Source organism: Papio anubis, chromosome X (genome assembly GCF_008728515.1).
Source record: "Papio anubis isolate 15944 chromosome X, Panubis1.0, whole genome shotgun sequence".
Classification (NCBI taxonomy): Eukaryota; Metazoa; Chordata; class Mammalia; order Primates; family Cercopithecidae; genus Papio; species Papio anubis.
This window is the reverse complement of record NC_044996.1, coordinates 35494973-35517504: the sequence shown is the minus strand read 5'-3', so window position 1 is coordinate 35517504 and position 22532 is coordinate 35494973. Positions and strand designations below refer to the sequence as shown.

At 40.5% G+C, this 22532-nt stretch overlaps 1 protein-coding gene across 5 annotated transcripts in view; it reads left to right on the top strand.

Annotated features, from left to right (window-relative positions):
• The window catches only part of DOCK11 (dedicator of cytokinesis 11), a 189428-nt gene that overhangs the window by 29772 nt on the left and 137124 nt on the right, over positions 1–22532 (top strand). For 4 of the 5 annotated variants that reach the window (XM_021932583.2, XM_021932581.2, XM_021932582.2 and 1 more), the window contains exons 2-6: positions 17252–17368; positions 17453–17542; positions 18038–18120; positions 20182–20251; positions 20870–20965. In XM_021932583.2, coding sequence (XP_021788275.1) covers positions 17252–17368; positions 17453–17542; positions 18038–18120; positions 20182–20251; positions 20870–20965 — 456 coding nt within the window. Of the gene's footprint in view, positions 1–17251; positions 17369–17452; positions 17543–18037; positions 18121–20181; positions 20252–20869; positions 20966–22532 lie in introns of those variants that run through there. The other variant, XM_021932585.2, reaches the window with a different exon arrangement.

Here is a 22532-nt window from a genome sequence, read left to right as displayed (position 1 = left end):
GGCAGGAGAATCGCTTGAACCCGGGAGGTGGAGGTTGCAGTGAGCCAAGATTGCGCCACTGCACTCCAGTCTGGGTGACAGAGCAAGACTGTGTCTCAAAACAAACAAACAAAGAAAACCGTATAACCCAGCAATTCTACTTCTAGGTGGAATTGGAATTGGGAAATTCTCCCCAAAAGAATTGAAGGAAGGGACTCAGATACTTGCATACCACTGTTCATAGCAGCATTGTTCACAGTTGTCAAAAGGTGGACACAGCCCAGTGTCCCTCAGCAGATGACCAATGGAATATTATTCAGCCTTAAAAAGGAAGGAAATTATGACACATGCTACAATATGGATGAAGGTTGAGGACATTGTGCTAAGTGAAAGAAGCCAGTCACAGAAGGACAAATTTTATGTGATTCCACATATATGAGGTACCTAGAATAAGCAAGTACATAGAGACAGAAAATAGAATAAAGGTTTCCAGGGATGGGCGGGAGCGGTGTGGAGGAATTGCAGAGTTGAGTAGGTACAGAGTTTCTCTTTGGGATGATGAGGAAGTTTGGAAATGGGTAATGATGAAAATTGCAGAGTAATGTAAATGTACTTAATGCCAAATGCAGACACTTATATATAAAGTATATACTTAATGAAGTATATACTTTAAAATAGTTAAAATGGTAAATTTTATGTATATTTTTACCACAACAATTAAAAAAAAAATTAAGTTGATTGTTTTGGATTATACCAGCGATACTTGTTTGTGATAGAAAACTCTGGGGGAAAACAGCAAAGGAAAAAAAAAAAAGAAAGAAAGAAAGAAAAAGAATGATCCGTAACGCCTCCATTTGGAATACATAAACCTTTAATGTTTTGATTTGACCATATTTCCTTTTAACTACCCTCCCCTCGTCAGCAAAAATGACAGTCACTTTCTACCACTTCCTGTATAGGTGGCAAAATAGTGCCTACCTATTCCCCGTGAAATGTCAGTGTCTTCATTCACGAACAGAAAAGAAAGAAGAAAGACCTGAGCAGTAAAAAACATCACTGCCCTGCTAGGCATTCTGTTGTAAACCTATCCTTAGCAGGGCAGTGGTTCCCAGGCCATGACCACATCTTGGGAGCAGCTGCCGAGACAAGCACAAGGACCTGGGGTCAGCAAGGTCTGGCTTCCAGCTCCAGTCATATGAAAGATACGAGCCAGGGCTTTCAAGTCTTCGGTCATTCTCACGTCCCTTACTAAGCCGCAGAGCAACATCACATTTAGCCGCATTGAATCAAGTCCTCCTCATACCGAGCATGGCTCTTGCTTCAGAGACGTGAAGGCTGTTATCTCTTGTGTTCTTTCTCAGCTAGCTGTTCTGTCAACGGACTGTCCCCAGGGCCTTTCAAAAGGAACTCTGGCCAAGGGTCCCTGAGGGAGAGAAAGATGCCGGAGTTTTACAAGGGCTGCCTTTGCCTGTTTGTTCGATGGCTACTTGCTTACAATCTGTAAGTGGCTGCTCTCAGGTTGTGGTGTTTATAAGAAAGCAGGGGCCAGCCCCTGACCTGGCCAGAGGCTGTAGCTTCTACAGTAGTGCCAGTACATTCCTGGGTTCTGGGAAACTTTACTGGGCTAGGCCCAGATTGCTCCCTAAGAGGAACCTCCCAGGGGTCAGAGGAAAGAGGAAAAGGCTCGTTGATTTAACAGAGGACAGGGTGACTGATAGAGAAAACCATTAAACATTTCAATTGGCTCTGCCTTGAATTTTAGAAAGGGACTTATTTGTTTACCCACTGGAAAATGGGATATTATTTAAATATGGGATGAAAATTGCATTGGAAAGGCTGGACTTAACTGGCCAGAAGTCCTTCAGTTGACCCAAGCAATAATCCTGTTTTGCCAGAATTCTCTCAATAGTGAAATATGTAAGCAGCAGTGAAGTAATTACACCAGTCTTCCTCCTTAAACATGATAGGACTCCAAAAACATACCAGTGATGTCTTTTGAATTGTCACCCACCACAGGAGGCCACATAATCACTCCCTAATGTTTTCATTGCTCTAAAACCCAGGAATTTCTATCTGTAAGTTTATGAGTCGTGTGAGATACCCAGGGCCTTTACTATATAGTCATATTTCGTGTACTGTATATACTTTTATCATTAGATGAGTGTCTGCATTTTGGTAGTAAAGGAAAACTACCATTTAAACAAACAACTTCTACTGATTTTATTGTGTCTCTCCGAGACTATAATTACATCTGCTTTTTTTTTCTAATTGTTATAGATCCAGTCATTTTAAGTGAAAAGATGTTCTTTCTTAAGCTGGGGCTTCACATAGCCTATTGAAATCCTTAGAATTTTTAAACACCTTGTGTGAAAACTTAGTTAAAGATTTCCCTCTCTTACTTTTGGAGCAACAAGTATTTGTTGGTGGATACATCTTGGAAATCAAAGGAGTTTTTGAACTCTGGTGCAAGGTTCCTTGTAGTCAGAAATTTCTCTTATATTACTGGGAACACTGTAACTGCTAGAAATCAACTTAATCAGCATTATGAATCCATTTTGGAAGGAGAAAAAATGAAGAGATGGAGAACATCAAATGTTACCAGTGGTCATTTATGGATGGTGGTTTTCCAAGTGACTTATATTTTCCTCATTATATTTTTGGATTAAAAATTCTTCAACAAACATGTATTGCTTTTATAATTATGTAAAACCAATATATCTTATATGATGACAAGGCAACCTGTTTATAGGAAGCTAGTAAGGCAGTAGATCGTAACCTTTCTTGGGCCACACACTCCTTTGAGATTCTGGGAAGCTTCGAACCCTCTCTCCAAAAAGATGTACATACAGCACCTTCCATATAATTTTAGTACTTTCACAGATTCTGTGTAGCCCATCCAATAATTGACTAAACCCCAGAGTAGGAACTACTTTAGGAAGTGGATAGAGTAGTACCCCAAAAGGTGTTGACTGCAAATAAATGTAGCAGGAAGCAGAGTTATATGCATGTTGTTGGCATCATTTTGGAGGCATCTGATTCAGGGCACAGCCCTGACATCGGACTATGCAAATTAATTGGGACACCATTGCTATCGTAAGAGAGAGGAGTTTTGCCATTCATGAAACCTCAAGTGTACTATTCTATAGGCTGAGGCATGGGGAGCTGCCAAGGAGTAAGTCAAAACCTTGAGGGGCAGGCCTGAGAGCCCAGTTGATCCCAGGGCTTATATCTATGTGAATGAAGCCGCCCCACCCCTGGCACCCGGTTGGGATTTTCTCCAGCAGCTGCAAAGGCTGGAAGCCCCTTGGAGAAGCAGCAGAGAAATAAATGAGAAGGGGATTTGATCCAGGGCTGGAGAGTGGCGGCGGATGTGGTTCAAAACGACAAGGAGTGGTGGGGGAAGAGGTCCCAGTTGAACTGAAAATGAAAGCAAGACAGGAACGCACCGTCACATTGAGAGGATGGCATTTTAGTTGGAGAACGTACAGGAGAAGGTGTAGACATCGTTTTGTCTGTATCAGACATCTTGATAGCAAACACTATAGCTAGAGGCCTCTGGAGGCAGGATTGCTCTTAGTCTAAGGTCTTATGATAGCATTTGCAGGGGATCCTGGTTAGCATTACAAAATGGGGATGCTTAAGGAAGGGTGTGGGGGAGTGCTTCTTGCTGTTACTTCTTCTAACCAAAGCTACTCTAGGCTTTTGGGTATGTTCAACACTGCATGGCCTTTAGAGCACTTTTATGGGAAGAGGTAAGAAAATGTTCCTGTGGGCACGTTTAGCACACAGACTAAATGTGAGTTTCAAAGAAGGGAGGGTGGGTGGGATAGACAGAGAGAGAGAGAGAGGTTGTTTAGGAGGAAGTTTGACAAGGCGAAAGCTATTGCCAGCACGCATGGAGTTTTGCTTGAGTCATCAACTTCTTCTTAGGTTTAATTCAAGTGCGCAACTGATACTATTTTTCTTTTTCTTTTCTTTTCTTTTTTTTTTTTTTTTTTTTTGAGATGGAGTCTTGCTCTGTCGCCCAGACTGGAGTTTAGTGGCACGATCTCAGATCACTGCAACCTCTGCCTCCTGGGTTCAAGCAACTCTCTTCAGCCTCCCAAGTAGCTGGGATTACAGGCGCGTGCCACGATGCCCAGCTAATTTTTTTTTTTTTTTTTTTTTTTTTTTTTTTTAGTAGAGATGGGGTTTCACTGTGCTCGCCAGGCAGGTCTCGAACTCCTGACCTTGTGATCCACCCGCCTTGGCCTCCCAAAATGCTGGGATTACAGGTGTGAGCCACCACGCCCGGCCACCAATACTATTTTCTACCTCCTAACATTTCTTCGTGGGGTGCCTTGTTCTATGGAAACTTCATATATGGCATTGTGAATTTACCAAAAGATAAATTAGTGAGTGATGATTCATGCTATTAAAAGTGTTCAGTAGCAGAGCTCCTTTGGACAGCTACCCTAATGTTTGCATTTCAGTATTTTGGAGATTGTGGTCATTTAGGAAAGATTATAAGAGGCAGAAAATCTTAATTCTGAAGGTTAGGAAAATATTGACCATGGATTCATACTTTGCTCATTTGAAGAGCTGGGGACAGAGCAGTGAATAAGACAATTGACACTACAATCGTAGAACTTTCATTGAAGGGGGTAGAGAGACAGAAAAGGAAACATCAGGCACTGCACCTTGGCACCTCTGAAATGGGCTGAGATGGCAAAGGAAGCATAGGAAATAGAATAGCTCTGGGTTTCAGAAGGTGCACTGAATAGGAAGGAGTACTGTACTTGGGTAGATCAGGCAGCCTCTTGGGGTCTTGAGGTGGGGGAAGTAGACATAACCAGGCAGAGAGGTCAGGATCATCAAGTATGAGATAACATGACCCGTTAGGAGGTCAGCCCACCATGGTTGGAGGGCATGGGGCTGGAGGCTGAAGATGGAGACCAGATCACAAGGGATCTAATAAGCCTTGCTGAACAGTTCGAGCTTTATTCCACAGACTCTGGTGAGCCACTGAAGGGATTGAAACAAAGGAATACTGTGATCCAACATATTTCTCATCAAAAGTTGGACCATTTTGGATCAAATTAGCCATAGAAAAGGTGTTGGGAACAAATTAAGTACAGATTGGCGGCTGATCTTTTCCAAATGAAATATTCTGGTTAATCTCTATCACACAAGGATGATGCAAACATTTTCTCTCCCTTAAAGAAAGGCTTTTCACATAAGCAGAACCCTCACTTTATTGTCCTCAATAGTTTTATATGCAACTCTAATGAGTTGTTTTCCATAATTCAGTGTATTACTCCTGGAAAATAGAGACAATAGGACAAATTTTTTATCCTATGCTGTCATTTTATGGATTAATTTCCATTAATGTTGACCTTCTGGTTTTCAGTGGATAAATATGAGTAAAACATCTGTTCGTGTCATTCCCTTGCTTAAAAATCATCTTCTGGCTCCCCATCACCTACACTAGGAAACAGTCTAAACTCATTGACTTGGCATATGTGGTCCTCCATAAACGTTCCTTCTCAACTCATCTTGGCCATTCCTCCCTGTTCTGTACACCCCAGAATCAACGAACACATGGCTTTCTTCTTCTTTGCTAAGACTTACGCTCTCTTTCTTGCCTGCCACGGGATTTTTATTTCATCCTTCAAGTCTCAGCTCAAAAGCTATTTCCTCTCTGAACTACCTTCACCAGTGTGGCATGAATCGCTCCCTTCCCTATGTCTGCATGGCGCTCTCTATATCCCCTACCCTAGCCCTTACTCTGTTGCATCGTAGCTCTTGATTTAGGGATCTCTCTCTCCCTCTAGCCCATGACTTTGTTAAGGGCAGGGCCCACATCTTGCCTGCTTTTGCCTTCCCAGCTTTGTAGCTCCACTGCCTGACACATGATTAATGCTCAGTGAATCTATAGAACTAAGTTCTATGTTTTCTATTTCTGTTTATAAGCATTCCAGAAGAGCCCTCAGGGAATGACAGAGCAGCAAGCCTCACTTTTGTAGGAGGCTGGTCTGTGAAATATATAGTTACGGTGCAGGAACCTCAAACATTGAAATATAACCATTCAAATGAAGAGCAACATGATTTCTGTACTGAGAGCTCATCACTTACTAAATATTGGAGATTGGATTTTTGTTGTTGTTGTTGTTGTTTTGTTTTGTTTTGTTTTTGGATGTATAAGGAAGTGAGGTTGGGTGCAGTGGCTCATGCTGGTAATCCCAGCACTTTGGGAGGCTGAGGCAGGAGGGTTGCTTGAGGCCAGGAGTTTGAGACCAGTCTGGGCAACATAGGGAGACCTCGTCTCTACAAAAATTAAAAAAAAAAAAACAGCCAGGTGTAGTGGTGGATGACTGTGGTCCCAGCTACTCAGGAGACTGAGGTGGGAGGTTGCCTTAAGCTCAGGAGGTTCGAGGCTGCAGTAAGCCATATATTTTTAAAAAAAAGAAAAAAAAAGGGGGAAGTGAAGCTGAGTAATTTTTTGTTTTACTTTTCTTGACAGCCTTTGAGATATAATCCTCATTCTATACAACTCACCCATTTGAAGTGTATATATATATATATATATATATATATATATATAGTTTTTTTTTTGAGAGAGAGTCTCGCTTTGTCGCCCAGGCTGGAGTGCAATGGTGCCATCTTGGCTCATTGCAACCTCCGCCTCCCAGGTTCAAGCGATTCTCCTGCCTCAGCCTCCCGAGTAGCTGGGATTACAGGCGCCCGTCACCACATCTGGCTAACTTTTTGTATTTTTAGTAGAAGTGGGGTTTCACCATGATGGCCAGGCTGGTCTCGAACTCCTGACCTCAGGTGATCCGCCCACATCAGCCTCCCAATGTGCTGGGATTACAGGTGTGAGCCATGGCACCCAGCTGAAGTGTATATTTTCATTTTTAGTATATTCAAAGATATGTGAAATCATCACCACAATTTTAGAACATTTTCATCACCTCAAGGTTATTTGTTTAAGACAGTCAAAAACCTTTCATACAGGTCAACTCCTAAGACTTCTTTCAAATGGTATCTCTGGTGATGGGGGATTTGTCATAGGGAAGGGAATTGGCTTAAAGAAGAATATAAAGATTATAGATAGGGGCAGTCTTTTTTGTTTCAGAGGAGGATGTGTAAAAAAAAAAAAAAAAACTGAAGACCCAAGGGATGGTTTAACGGATGCTAGTCTGACTTAACACCCTTTCTAAGGATAGAGAGAGGCTAAGCTATAGGAGCTTTCATACAGTGAGGCCCTATAAAGTTAAGGAACATGGATAGGAAAGTCAGACATGAGTTTCTAGAGAGACAAGAATTGGGAAAATAATTACAACTTACTAATAGGAGAGTATGCTGTAAGCTTAATTGAACTTGACTGAAGCTACATGAGAGCAATTGAGGACCAGGGTGTGTTAGGGCCAATAGAACAGTAAAATTCAGGGCATGATCAGGAAGGGCTTTTTGGCAGCCATCTGTAGACACCTGCCTCACCTCACCAAGAAAACCTAGTTGAAGAAGGTGTGCCTGTTTAGTCACGAGTGGGATAGACAGGATAAACGTAAATCACCTCACCATATCCTGAAATGTTATACCACAAGGTGGAGCATCTCCTGATATTTTAAAGAGGTAACCTTAAGAAAAGTCAAAGGAGCTATCACTTTATTTACTTTACATAGCTTGTATTTGTTCGTTTGTTATTATTATTTTTTGAGATGGAGATTCGCTCTTGTTGCACCGGCTTGAGTGTAATATCATGGTCTCGGCTCACTGCAACCTCCGCCTCCTGGGTTTAAGCGATTCTCCTGCTTCAGTCTCCCGAGCAGCTGGGATTACAGGCGCCCACCACCACACTTGGCTAATTTTTATATTTTTAGTAGACACAGGGTTTCACCATGTTGGCCGGATTGGTTTCTAACTCTTGACCTCAGGTGATCTGCCCACCACGGCCTCCCAAAGTGCTGGGATTACAGGCGTGAGACACCACACCTGGCCTTACAGAGCTTTTAGAATATATTATCTCATGCAGTTGTATAAACTTAAAATACTGGTGGACTCAAGAAAGATAGAGATAATTTCAATTAATGGGTAGATTCAATATGATGAATTGTGGAAAACTAAAATATTTGTAGAAAGGTGCATTTTTGCCCCTATCAAGGTTGATTTTCAAACTAGAGTCTGTCAGTTTTCTTTACTTGATTATCAAGAGCAATTCAATGAGATGGGTAGACCAACTGTCAGATCCAGTGCGGAAAATGATGTGTGGCTGCTTTATAGATTACTGAGCTTCTCTAATGGAGTAAGTTTATGCTATTGTGTTCAAATGATACAAACAGGACCTCTAGGGAGGTTTTGATTTATTGAATGTAAGTGATTTAGATGGCTAAATCTACATACCTATAGAACGCCTGTGCACTTCACAGTTTTTTTCTGCTTAAGAATGCAAGGTGTGTTAGAGTTCTGTTTATAACTCAGGAAAAAGAGATGTCTTTTTGTTGTTGTTGTTGTTGTTACAAGTTTAAGGTGAGCACTAAGATCCAAGGCAGGTTATAAAATAGTTGATAGGCATAGAATGAGTGCAATCTCATTTCTCCTTGCAGGAATGAATTATTTGCAATAATTTGTGCAAGTCTTTGTGAACTCGTTAAATTCTTTGATTTGTTAGAAAGTCATTATGTATCTCCAAGGCACATTTTTTTTCTTTCTGTCAATAATGGTGTACTAAAGAATAGAAAAAAAAATTAATTTTAAAAAGGCTCTTTGCCATTCTAGTCTCTCAATTATTCAAGCCCTTCTTTTCATTTCTTAAACCTCTTTTTGTTTTACTTTTGAGTCGTTTAAATGCTTATTAGCACAGAGTGAACACAAAAAGCCAGGAGAAATTGAATTCAAATCAATTTTCCTACCTGTCAACCAGTTTGTTGAGTAAAGTTTCGGCTACATTGAGTTTTGGGGTAGAAAGTTCATGAAAATTATACTTACTCATTTGTAGATAATCAAGGTTATTTGCATAATATTTGAACTGGCCGTAATGAAAAACGTTTGTTAACCGAGTGTGAACTAATCATATAGTGTATAGTCTTGTTTCTTAATTTTTTATAGTAAATTATTTGTAAGTTTTTAAAAATAGTTCTTGAGTTTTTGTAAATAGTTAAATATACTTGGAAAGGGGAAATGATTTGGCAGTTAAAACCATTTCTTCCTTATGCTAAAACTCTTAAGGGAAAAAATGGGTTTTATTTTTCCTTAATGTTTCTATGTTACATTTAAAGGCCTTTGAAATCATATTTTGCTGATTCTTAGAACATTAAGTTGTTCCTAAATTAAAGCTAGGAACTGAAAATTTAATTCTGAAAGCATCAGCAACAACTTGTCCTTCTGTCCTTGTGTGCTGCCATTTTAGCTTGGAAGGCATATGTGTAAGATCAGTCTCTTTGTACTATTCAGCTGGTTATCCCTACACAAAAGCTTCTGGCATTGTGGTTCTCAGGGCTCTCTGCTAGGTTGTGTGGAGGATATTGAGGTGAATTAGACATGGTCCCTGGACAATAGCGTACTGTTGTTTTTTTGTAATTTGATTCTTAACCACTTGAAAATGAATCTGCCAACTCCTTTCCCCCAAGTAAAAGACCTAAGGTGCTAATCCCCACTCATTGATGACAAATGCTAAATTGGAAGCAACCGCTTAGAAATGCAAAACTCCTTATCCAATTACATTACAAGCTCTCTAAGCCAGTCATGTTCAGCATCTTCAGGGCGATGGGAAGGCAAGATCTCACTTTGGTAAGAATGATAGCGTAGTTTGAGTCAGTTTTAGACATTTCTAAAATGCAAAGTTCGTTCAAGGAGATAAAATGCGGTAGGAGCTGAGACAAGTGATTTGCTTTTGTTAAGTTCAACGCATAAATGTTTATGTGGATCATGGTTAAGAGCACTGGCTCGGGAGTCCATCAGATAAAGATTTGAATCCCAGCTCCACAAATATGTAACACTGGACATGCCTAAGCCTCAGTTTCCTCATCTATAAAATGGGCATAATAAAATAACCTCTCACAGGATTTTGGGGCGAATCAGATGAGATCATAGGTATAAAATGCTTAACCGGGTGTACAGCAATGCTCAATGTAAGTGGTAAGAGAAAGTACAAGGCACTGTTTCCTGACCAACCCGGTGTTTTTGATCCTGCCTAGGAGACTAAGTAAACCATCCAAAAAGCAGTTAAATATCCAGGGAATGTTATATATGAGTAAATGCCACAATAGATGGGAAAGACAATAAGGGCTGTTGGGGAGTGAGGAGGGCTATGCTATCATAAGAATCAGGTGAGCTAAGTGTGGGTTGGTAATAAACATGACCCACTGGTCTCATGGAAAGTATGACTTTTCCCTTAGCTGTTTGCTTTAAGAAAGGTCAGTGTCCTGAATGCAGTTTGTATTTAGATTCTTATGCCAAGATTTTCCCCGGAAAATAATCTTTGTGAAAAGATGTTCATGTCTATTTTGCCAAGTTGGGTTCCGCTAATTAAAAAGATGCCTCCCGCCCCCCCTCCACATCATTAGATTATAGTTATGCAAAGCTCCTTCAGTAATTGGAGTTCCTATTGGGGAAGAGACAAAGAGATGAGCTGCTGAAAGATGGTCAGATTTAGAACAAACAGGGTCATGGTCATCACAAAGTCAAGTACTCTTTATTTGAACCTTATGAAGAAATTTTTTACAGGCTGGACACAGTGGCTCATGCCTATAATTCCAGCACTTCGGGAGGCTTGATGGGTGGATCACTTGACCTCAGGAGTTTGAGACGAGCCTGGGCAACATGGCGAAACCCCGTCTCTATAAAAAATACAAAAATTAGCCTGATGTGGTGGCACACACCTGTAGTCCCAGCTACTCGGAGGCTGAGGTGGGAGGATTGCCTGAGCCCAGGGAGGTTGAGGCTGCAGTGAGCTGTGATCAAACTACTACACTCCATCCTGGGCGACAGAGTGAGACCATGTCAAAAAAAAAAAAAAAATTCCTTACAGTTAGGGTTCCATTATTGCCATGCTGTATAGGGCTTCTCTCTAGAAGTCTCTAATCTACAGTGGTGGCGTCTCTCACTTCTGTGAATCATAACACAACTTTCGCTTCTCCTCATATTCACACACCACTCTTGACAGTTACCTAGTCTCCGATCTTACAGGGTTTATGAATAAAACTAGAAGGCAAGATGAAATGATCTGAGACCACATAAACAGATACGGTGAAATTCTTCTGATTGATCTAATGGGGAATAGATGGACTCACACATTTTAGTGTGCAAACACACTTGTACAGTTCCTTTTTTGGAAGAAGATATGGCTATCAAAGGGCATGATAGATGCACAGAAATTAACAACAGACTGTGATCAGCTCGCACATCTTGGGTTTATCTGCCTTCCCCGCGAGACTGTGAACTTCTCAAGGGCAAGGTGGTTTTTTTGTTTTGTTTTATTTTTTTCCACCTCTGCATTACCAGGGGCTAGCACAGGGCCAGAACCTCAGTAGGAACTCAATAAATGCATCTTTATGCTGAACTCACTTTGTTTTCTGTGCTGCCGGAAATTGCATGCCCCCAGTGGCCATTTTGAGTGCAAAGTGTTATTTTAAGATGCTCTCTGGAGAAAGCACTCTAGCCTCTGCTTAAAGATATCTGAGAGGAAAGGAGACTAGGGGATCTGGAGAAATTCCTAAGTGAAGGCAGTGGAGAAATGGTGGGAAGGAGAGACTCACCTCTTTTTGAGTGTGCCACTTCTAACCCAAGACTGTTGTTATTTTTCATAAGAAAATGCTCAGATGTCATTGAAGCTGTAGTCTGACTGCAATACTGCAAAAAAGAACTTTTGGGCTAATCATGCTCTTTCTGAAACCAGTAGTTGCCATGTTCCTCCTTGTGCTGAAACTCAGTTTGGAGGATGGGGTGGTGGTAGTGGTGGCGTGGTGGCGCAGGGATGTTTTTGAATTGGCCCTGTGCCATACTGCTAAGCTTTCTGCCTGCTTTCTGGTATCCCTCCCAGTGTGATAAAGGAGCGATTCTACGAAGCCAGTGTTCACTTCAGACTTGCAGAAGAGACATTCTTAGAATTCTTAAGGAGAACTAGTTTCTAAAGTAAAAGATTTACCGGTAAACTAATGACCTTTGGTATGATATTTAAGCAGAAGTAACCCAGGCTCATTTTGCATTGCTTACAGAGAAATATTGTGTGATTATTCTTGTGTCTTACACATTTCTAATTGTAACATAAATATGCTTGCTAGTCAAATACGCTTTTGGATACATGAGTGGTTGGATGGTTGAATATATACATTCACGTACCTTTTTATGTATTTATTTTAGTATTACAAGCCTGGTTTTATATTTACACACATACAGTTATGATGATGAAAGATCAGTCATCCTGTACTGTGAATGTACAGGAACCACCACAAAATTATAAAGCCTAAGTGGTGATGCTATCAGTGACCCTCAGTGAGGATCCATTGTTTCTTTGGACCAGGAAGTGGACTGCAACTGAATCTATTCTGACGAGTTTCCTTTTTTGCTATCTGTCCTTTCCACCTATATTAGAAATAAAGTTATCTCAATTTATGGAGCTGTGCATTTCTTCCCATTTGTAGAGTTTGCACATAGAAAGCTCATTGAGATTTGGTCCTTAGTGGCCTGAATAAGCAATGGAAAAGTGTACTGTATCCCACGCCATGGTACCAAAATTGGCATTTTTATTTTACTAGAGATAGAAAAATGCAATTTATTCTCCTTTATGGGTTGACATGAAGCTTTCTTTTTCAATAAACGTTTTCAATTAAGAAAATACTTGATTTGAAGAAAAATATGAAGTAAATGATAATACATGGTATGGCAAATATGAGGATTACATGTGAATAAGTTCAGGAAACTAATAAAAACAAGGATCAGGAGTTGGGAGACCTGGGTTTGAATCCTGGTTCAGTTTCTAATGTAGACAGATGAACTTAGACCTCCGAGCCAGTTTCTTGATGTATAAAGCTGAAATGATGGTATTTTCCTTGTCTACTTGACAAGCGTTTGGTAACAAACAGAATGCATATGAAAGTGTTTTCTTAAGACTGCAAAGTGACATTGAAATGAATTAGCAAAAAATACTAATATTACTCGCAAGTTATTCAAGAAAGCTTAGGAGTCCGTGAATGAAAACTTTCAAGAACAAATCGTTTTGCTTTGTTTTGTTTTCCCCATGGTGAAAACTGAGCTGGTTCCAAATTTAGGTTGACGGTTTTCCTGTCACTACTTGCGGGAAGAAGACTGAAACATATGCTCACTTCTTTCCAGATTGCATAAATGCCTTCGCCTTATACTTAGCACTGCTCTGGAACTGTATGGAAGTTGCTATTATTTGAATGTTTATGAAGTACCATTTATTGTAACGGGTTTTTGGAGTTATGAAAAAGCACCTTTGCGGGCCAATCAGTGTGCACACTGGCAGAAAGGATAAATTACAAACCTGAAAGAAAGACCCTCTTTGAGTGTAGTAGAAGCTTTTATGTATAAGTCTAGTAATAGAATGAGAAAGCCGAATGGGAAAGTTAGATAAGGGATATGATGGAGACTGCTGGGCAGAGCCACCATTAAATCATGATAATTCTATAGGTCATAGATTTTCTTTGTCTCTGAGGCCTTCAGAGTTATAACTGAATCCTACTAGAAGGGAAATGTAGGGTTCAGTCCCTTCTCATCTTTCTTCTTGGAAAGATGAATCCTGATTCACAGGCCTAAATCTTCTATTAGGGGAAGCTTTGTGGGACCCAGAATAGCCACCCTAACTTTTCCACAATTGAGCAACCCCCGACAAAGGAAGTAGGCGTGAAGACCCAGAATGCTTAGTTTAATCAGTTTTAAATGAAAAGTGAAACTTTGTTTTCTATAACATAAATATATGACCTTCAAAACATGTGGTAAGCTGTTTCATTTTTAGAAGGTATATACTATACATTTAAATAAATGAGTAATTCAGGAAGTGGAGAACATTACCCTGAGTGACATAGTCACGCAAAGAAAGACAAATACTACATGATCTCATTTATATATGAAATCTAAAACAATCAAATTCATACAAGCAGAGAGTAGAATGGTGGTTACCGGAGGCTGGGGGCAAAGGGGAGATGGTAGTCAATGGCGGGATACAAAGTCTCAGTTAAACAGGAAGAATAAGTTTGGTTTTTTTTGAGATCAACAGTATATAGCATGCTGAATATGCCTAATAATTGAGTACTGTACATCTTATCACTAAGAATAAATTTCTTATGTTTTCATCACAAGAAATGTTAAATACTTGAGGTGATAGATATAACTAGCTTAATTTCATCATTCTATATTGTATTAAAAATCAGGCGTGAGCCACCACGCCTGTAATCCCAACACTTTGGGAGGTCAAGGCGGGTGGATCACCTGAGGTCAGGAGTTCGAGACCAGCCTGGCCAACATGGTGAAACTTTGTCTTTACTAAAAATACAAAGATTAGCTGGGTGTGGTGGCGGGCGCCTGTAATCCCACCTACTCGGGAGGCTTGAGGCAGGAGGTGGAGGTTGCAGTGAGCCGAGATCACGCCATTGCACTCCAGCCTGGGCAATAAGAGCAACATTCCATCTCAAAATAAAATAAAATAAAATAAAAGCAAAAAGAAAGAAAGAAAAGCAAAAGCAAAGCTGAAGGAGGATTTTCTTTTTTTTTTCTTTTTCAAATATACCTGAAGTAGGTACTTGTGAAATTATTGTACAGAGAAGTTGACAGATCCAGCAGGTTAAAACACTGAAATTTGAGGACTGTTTTTGCAATCTGTACTAGGAAAATAGTTGGCACCAAAAGCAAGACTTAGATTATTTTTAGTGCCTCAAGCTTGCTTTCTTAGATAGGGCTTATACATTCAACTTCTCTGAGAAATTGATCTCAGACCGGGAGCGTTAGAACTGGAAGATACAGTCAGTTTCCTTTTGTTTGAGTCCATGGAAACACGGTAGGTATGGCTGAAAGGGGTCAGATTTTCTTGTCAGAAAATCTGAATTCCTCAAATAGGATTTTTTTCCTTTTATTTCAACTCATTTTGCAGCAGTATTCACAGACGTGAGAGGGATGATCAACTTGCTTTGACCTTTGTAGACATGGGTCTACAAATCCAAATTTAAGACTTGAAATAAAGCATAAAGATTAGGATCTTTTAGACTTGTTGAACACTGAGCTCATTGGTCAGAGTAGTTTACTTTAATCTTTCTAAATAATCTTCTACAGGAAACTCTGAGATGCCCTTCAGATATGGAAATTGGGTATAGCTGTGACCTGTTGTGAACCATGTATAAAAACTATTCTCAACTTTTCTATGGATATAGTGATACTAGAGACTACCTCAAATACTATGTACACAAATACAAGTATAATCCCGATGCTATTATAATATTAAGTCTTAATATAAATGATATTTGGAGTTTTTATACAGTTTTTATTATAAAATTTTAAGGAAATAATTTCATATGAAACATCATCATTAAAAATTACTACTGTCTGCCCAGCTTGGTTTAGAATGTGAGACATGTGAGACATGGCTCTGGTTGAATCTAAGTATCTCAAAGTTCATCAGCAATCAATGACTGGATGCCTATCATGTGCCAGGTATTCTAAGTGCTGGGATTAAAGAAGTAAACAAATAAAAGAAAATCCCTGCTCTCAAATAGAGAGGTGAAATAGATGGTATATCAGATTGTGGTAAGTTCAATGAAGGAAAAAAATGATAGGAAGGTAAATAGTAGGATCCCATTCCCAGTTCAGTACCATGCACATGAGAATCTTGGTATATTTCTTTCTTCTATCCGCCCCCTAGCCCCCCCGCAGTTGCAGGGGTCAGGGCTGGTGGTATGCATGCATGACAGCTGTGGGTGCATGTAAGTAGTGATGGCCAGTGGTGGAAGTCAGGATCACCTCATATGGCTGTGGGGGTTGGGGCTTATGGCATGCACACCTGTGACAATGAAAATTAGTGATGATAGACATTGAAGTCAGTTGCACGTGTACACACAGCTGCAGGGTCAGCCATGGGTGTGCAGAAGTGGGAGCCGTCTTTGTGTATTTCTGAGGAGAAAAACAAAAGCAGAGCCTTTGCAGTCACAGACCTGGGTTTGAATTCCAGTTCTGAAGGCAGGCAAGTTACTTAACCTCAGTTAGGTCCAGAGTCTTTGCATCTGTAAAATGGGGATAATGATTCAGTCTGTTTCATATTGCTATGAGTGTTACATGAAAAAATGTACAGAAAGCACTTAGCACAGTGCCTGGCATATAGAAAGGACTCAGTAAATGTGAACTGTTACCATTACTCTTATTATGTTACATCCTGGCTTTCTTAGCATCACTGACCCTGCTTCTTGTTACTTTAGCTTCAGGCTGGGCCCTACTGTCAATGGCCAGCTCACCTAGAAGTCCAGCAGGGATCCACTGACTTTGTCACCTTGAACCTCACCCTTTCGTAACCTGCCCACGGGATCAAGCATCTCTAGTACCTATGCCTGCCCCAGCTATGCTGGAACTTAGTACGCCCATGGGACAGTGTCCCTGGTACAGAGTAGGAATATGAATGTTGATACTTTCTCCCCCAGCGTTGCCCAGAGAGTAGTGCAGATGCAGTAAATACCAACAGGCAGACTTCCAAGTATGCCACTTTTTGTTTTATTTAAAATTCAGTAATTTTTAGAAGGCACACAAATTAAGTAGAATAACACAGTTCTTTTTTTTTTTTTTTTTTGGAGAGACAGGATCTTGCTCTGTCGCCCAGGTATAAGTGGCACAATCAAAGATCACTGCAACCTCAACCTCCCAGGCTCAAGTGATCCTCCTGCCTCAGCCTCCTGAGTGGCTGGGACTATAGGCACGAGCTATCACACCCAGCTAATTTTTCTACTTTTTGTTGAGATGGGGTTTTCCCATATTGCCCAGGCTGATCTCTAATTCCTGGGCTCAAGTCATCCACCTTCCTCAGCCTCCCAAAGTACCGGGATTACAGGCATGAGCCACCATGCCCAGCCAGAACTCTTTATCTTTAGCAAGAGAATATCTGTATGTGTGTGTGTATGTGTTTGGGGTGTGTGTCTAGCTATGAAGAATATTTCTCTTGTGAAATTGTCTCCATTAAGTACTTAAAAGTATCAGTAATCCCTTCTTTTGAGAAGTAATGTATCTTTAGTACACAGAAAAGAATTTAACTCTTGTGGGTTTGATCATAATAACTTTATTTTTGTCTCTTATAAAGGAAAAGGCCAAAGTTGTTGAGCCCCTGGACTATGAGAATGTTATTGCCCAAAGAAAAACCCAGATTTACAGCGACCCCCTCCGAGATCTGCTTATGTTTCCAATGGAAGATATATCTGTGAGTTCACAAGCACTTCTTTAAAGAAAAAAGCCCCTATTTTTCAAGCCAGTTCTTACAGCAAGAATGTTCTTTATGTTCTAGATCTCGGTAATAGGTCGTCAGCGCAGAACGGTGCAGTCTACTGTACCAGAAGATGCTGAAAAGAGGGCCCAGAGTTTATTTGTCAAAGAGGTAAGAGGCTCAAAGGCCACAGAAGAATATTCTTCATATATTTAAAATATATACAATATTTATATGTCTTTATATATTTGTAACCTGTTTATAAATAAATAAATGTAAAATATTTAAAGTAATCTTCCTTTAATGTAAAGATAAAATAAAATTATAAACATTAACTGGCCTAAATAACAAGTCTATATGATGTTAACAAGTCTATATGATGATAAAGCTTAAACATTTCCACAAGGTGCATATGACCTTAGTGTTTTCCTTTTGGATTTGTATACTCTTTGCACTGGGAGTCAGAGTATTCGAAGGGCATATGAATTGGGATTTATTGTCAGCAACTGGGTAAGAGAGGCACAGTTAATCCATAAAGGAAGATCCCAGTACCAGTAATTGCCAAATGGTTTTAAAAAGCCTGTCGACATAGTACCAGACTTTTAAAAGGTGGACATATATTTACTTTTCCTATATTTCAAATTCAAGATTCCTATTTTCTTTCAGTGTATTAAAACCTATAGCACAGATTGGCACGTGGTAAACTACAAGTATGAGGACTTCTCTGGGGACTTTCGAATGTTGCCATGGTAAGTTTAGCATTCCAGGTAAACATGCAACAGGAGAATTATTAAGCTTTTTTACCTTGTTAAAACCACTTGTCGGCCGGGCGCGGTGGCTCAAGCCTGTAATCCCAGCACTTTGGGAGGCCGAGACGGGCGGATCACGAGGTCAGGAGATTCGAGACCATCCTGGTTAACACGGTGAAACCCCGTCTCTACTAAAAAATACAAAAAACTAGCCAGGCGCGGTGGCGGGCGCCTGTAGTCCCAGCTACTCGGGAGGCTGAGGCAGGAGAATGGCGTGAACCCGGGAGGCGGAGCTTGCAGTGAGCTGAGATCCAGCCACTGCACTCCAGCCTGGGCCACAGAGCAAGACCCCGTCCCCCCCCCCAAAAAAAAAGAAAGAAACAAAACAAAACAAAACAAAAAACCACTTGTGAGGCCGGGTGCGGTGGCTCATGCCTGTAATCCCAGCACTTTGGGAGGGCGAGGCGGGTGAATCACGAGGTCAGGAGATCAAAACCATCCTGGCTAACATGGTGAAACCCTGTCTCTACTAAAAATACAGAAAATTAGCTGGGCATGGTGGCGGGCACCTGTAGTCTCAGCTACTTGGGAGGGTGAGGCAGGAGAATGGTATGAACCCGGGAGGCAGAGGTTGCAGTGAGCGGAGATCGTGCCACTGCACTCCAGCCTGGACAACAGAGTGAGACTCCATCTCAAAACAAACAAACAAACACACAAAAATCACTTGTGAAAACTTTCAATTATAATTTGTAATAAAGCAAGTATTCAAATAACCTACATGTTTGGTTAAATGCAGTGTTTTGGTTAATTGAATAGGTTTTAACTTTCATCTTTGAAATTCTTTCCAAAATGTACGAGAGCTCACTTTTTGGCTTTAGTGAACCTGTATTGATCATAAACTAAAATTTAGCTGATGGTGGATAATGTAGTGAGCATTTTCTAGTAGTGTCAGTGAAAAAGCTTGATGATAATTACTTCAGTTTGGTGAACCTAGCCATCCCTTGGAAAAAGTACATCTCTTTCAATTGAATTGAAGGAATGGCATGAGCACACTGGCCCAGGAGCCAGACTGTTAGGGCTCAAATCTTATTTCTACAACTTACTAGCTGGATGACCATGACTCAGTCACTTAACCTGTTTGAGCTCTCCATTTTCTCATCTCTAGTACTGATTCCTCACAGGATGTCATATGGGAAATGTTTTTGGAACAAATAGCAGAGGAATAAGACATTTGTTTAGCTTTTTGTAGTTTTCAGAGCACTTTCCAAAAGAGGAGAAAACTGAGTCCTATATGGACAGCCTGGTCCTTGGGGAAAAAAAGAAAAGAAAAAGAAAACAGAGTCCTAAAATGACCCGTCCAAGGTCATACCACAAACAAATGCAAGAGCCAGAATTACACTGTTGCCTTTTTTTTTTTTTTGAGATGGAGTTTCGCTCTTGTTGCCCAGGCTGCAGTGCAGTGGTGCGACCACTCCACTCACTGCAACCTCCGCCTCCTGGGTTCAAGCGATTTTCCTGCCTCAGCCTCCCGAGTAGCTGGGCTTACAGGCACCCACCACCACACCCAGCTAATTGGTTTTTAAATTATTTTTGGTAGAGATGGGGTTTCACCATGTTGGCCAGGCTGGTCTTGAACTCCTGACCTCAGGTGATCCACCCACCTCAGCCTCCCAAGGTGTTGGAATTACAGGCGTGAGCCACCACACCCGGCCTGTGTTGCTTTTTGACCCGGGGAAGGAGAAGTTCTGCCACCACTAACAGCTCTGGCACAAGATTCTTAGCAACTTCTGCCCTCCCTAAGTTTCTGGGCTTAGTTATGTCTTCCCTGCTGGCCACATATGTGAAAGTCCTTACAGAAACAAAAACTTGCAGTAAGTTTACTCAAAGGGGAGAATCTGAATTTGGAAAGGAGAATAGGATGTCTTGGCATTTTCTTGTTTGTGAAAGAAAGAAATCTGCTCATCTTGCTTTAACTGTTGTCATTATTGTTGTGTTTTTGTTGTTGTTGTTGTTTTTGGTCTGTTCTGTTTAGTTTCTAAGACAGTTCTCTTATATTTGCAGTAAATCTTTGAGACCAGAAAAGATTCCTAATCATGTATTTGAGATAGATGAAGACTGTGAGAAAGATGAGGTAAGAATGGGGGCAACAGTGAGGTAACTGTGCTAGTTTTCTCACGGTCAGTTTGCTGAAAAAGATTTCAAAGGGAATTTCTTGAGAAAATATGAAGGAAAGAATTGTTTTGGAATGATCTGTGGCCAGCTTTCAAACTGGGTGCATTTCAATTTTTTTTTAATTACTGTATTTGCAAATAGGAAAAAAATCAAGTGAGAGGGGCTGTGATTTGTACATAAACATGTTCCCCCACCTGTGGGACATGCTTGTGGAGTTGCTTTTCTCGAGTTGGGCATGTGGTGTGGTGATTCATCTGGACTCTCCTGCCTGATAGATTCCTCTTGGGACAGATGGCCCGGATGTCTGTGACATTTCGAGGTGCAGTTCGACTGTTTACATAATGCAGAAGAGTTCCCAGAAGAGAGCCCATACCATTCAGTAAACACTGAGTGCCTACTGTGTGCATAGCACAGAGCCTTTCATTCTACTGTCAACTATTTTAAATCCTCGTGGGGAAGAGGGGACTTTAGGTTTTAATTAGGAAACGGGCAGGGCCTCATTCTGTGCCCCTAAATGTTTGGCTAATTAGATGGCAGGCTGGCTGTTGTTTTACTGATCATTTTTGTTCTATTTCAGGACTCATCTTCTTTATGTTCTCAGAAGGGTGGTGTGATAAAACAAGGCTGGTTGCATAAAGCAAATGTAAATAGCACCATCACAGTAACCATGAAGGTAGGAAGTAGTTATTATATTATTCCATCATTTTAACGATATTGGCATTAAGTAGCCTATCTGGAAACAATATTTATTTTACAAAGAGCCCTAGCAAAAAAAAAAAAAAAGGAGAGGATTCTCACAGACGTATGGAATTTAAAAAATCTAAAACATCAGGATAAATTTAGAAGTGTAACTTTTTTAAAGACATATAATGTAATGATTATCTGGTGAATCAGGATGTTTAAAAAGGAGGCTGTCAGTTGAAGGAGGAAAATAGCTTTGAAAAATGGGCATCAAAGTTTCATATGTAGAAATGACCTTAATGAGTGGAAGGACAAGTAATCCATTTCTTTAGCAAACATTAATTAGGTGCTTATTACATATTAGTCACTGTGGGGAAATATGTAGATATCTAAGATGGGGTCCCTGGTCTCAGCCTCCGGACTAGACAAGAAATATACTATTTTAACTAGTATACAAAGCAGTCCTTTAGTGCAGTCAGAACAGCCTAACTAGACAGTTTTGTAATTTGGCAGGATAGTGAGTTTGCATAAGGGGTTTATGTGAGATAAAAGTTGAAACGTTGAAAAGAGTAACATTGGGCTGGGTGCAGTAGCTCACACCTGTAGTCCCTCCTCCTTTGGGAGGCCAAGGTGGGTGGATTGCTTGAGGTCAGGAGTTCGAGACCAGCCTGTGCAGTATGATGAAACCCCGTCTCTACAAAAGATACAAAAATTAGCCTGGCGTGATAGCACACACCTGTAGTCCCCGATACTCAGGAGACTGAGGTGGGAGAATCCCTTGAGCCTGGGAGACGGAGGTTGCAGTGAACCGAGATGGCACCACTGCACTCCAGCCTGGCAGCAGATAGAGAGTGTATCTCAAAGATAAATAGATACTTTTTTTTTTTTTTTTTTTTACAAAAAAGGAAAAATTCTGCAGAGCCTTGAACACCTTGGACATGAGGTTCACTTATTTGGGAGGCTGTAAAGAGCCGTTAAAATCCAAAAAGAAAACAAGTTACATGAGGATTCTGAGCAGAAAAACAAATTATGCTCTGATACCAAATATAACTGTTCTTTCAGATATTCAATATAAAATCATGTGGTTTTCTGAGGATGATTCACACTTGCATTAAGTATTGAAGGTCATTCTATCTTTCACACAGGCTGCAAGTAGAAACCATGGGTACCTACCAAGGGAAGACTCAAATTTTATCTTAATTTAATATTTTGCCTGCTGCCTTCCCTTCGGTGATCATGTCCTGTTCTCACTTTCATTTTCAAGCCCTGAAAATAATGAATCCAAGTTGTAGGATGCTTCCTGTATATCGCTTGCACCTAAGCATGGGCCTCAGCAAGTGGTGATAATAAGAGAACCCATTTATTGAGGACTTAATATGTACTAGGCACCATACTGGGTGTTTTATATTCTGTATCTTGTTTAATTCTCATGGCTGCCCTATGCAATATGTACTGCTGACTATTCTTAGTTTATAGATTTGGAAAGTGAAGCTCAGAGAAATTCAATAATTAACCAAAGGTCACACAGCTCCAAGTTTTCAGAGGTAGGATTTGGACCT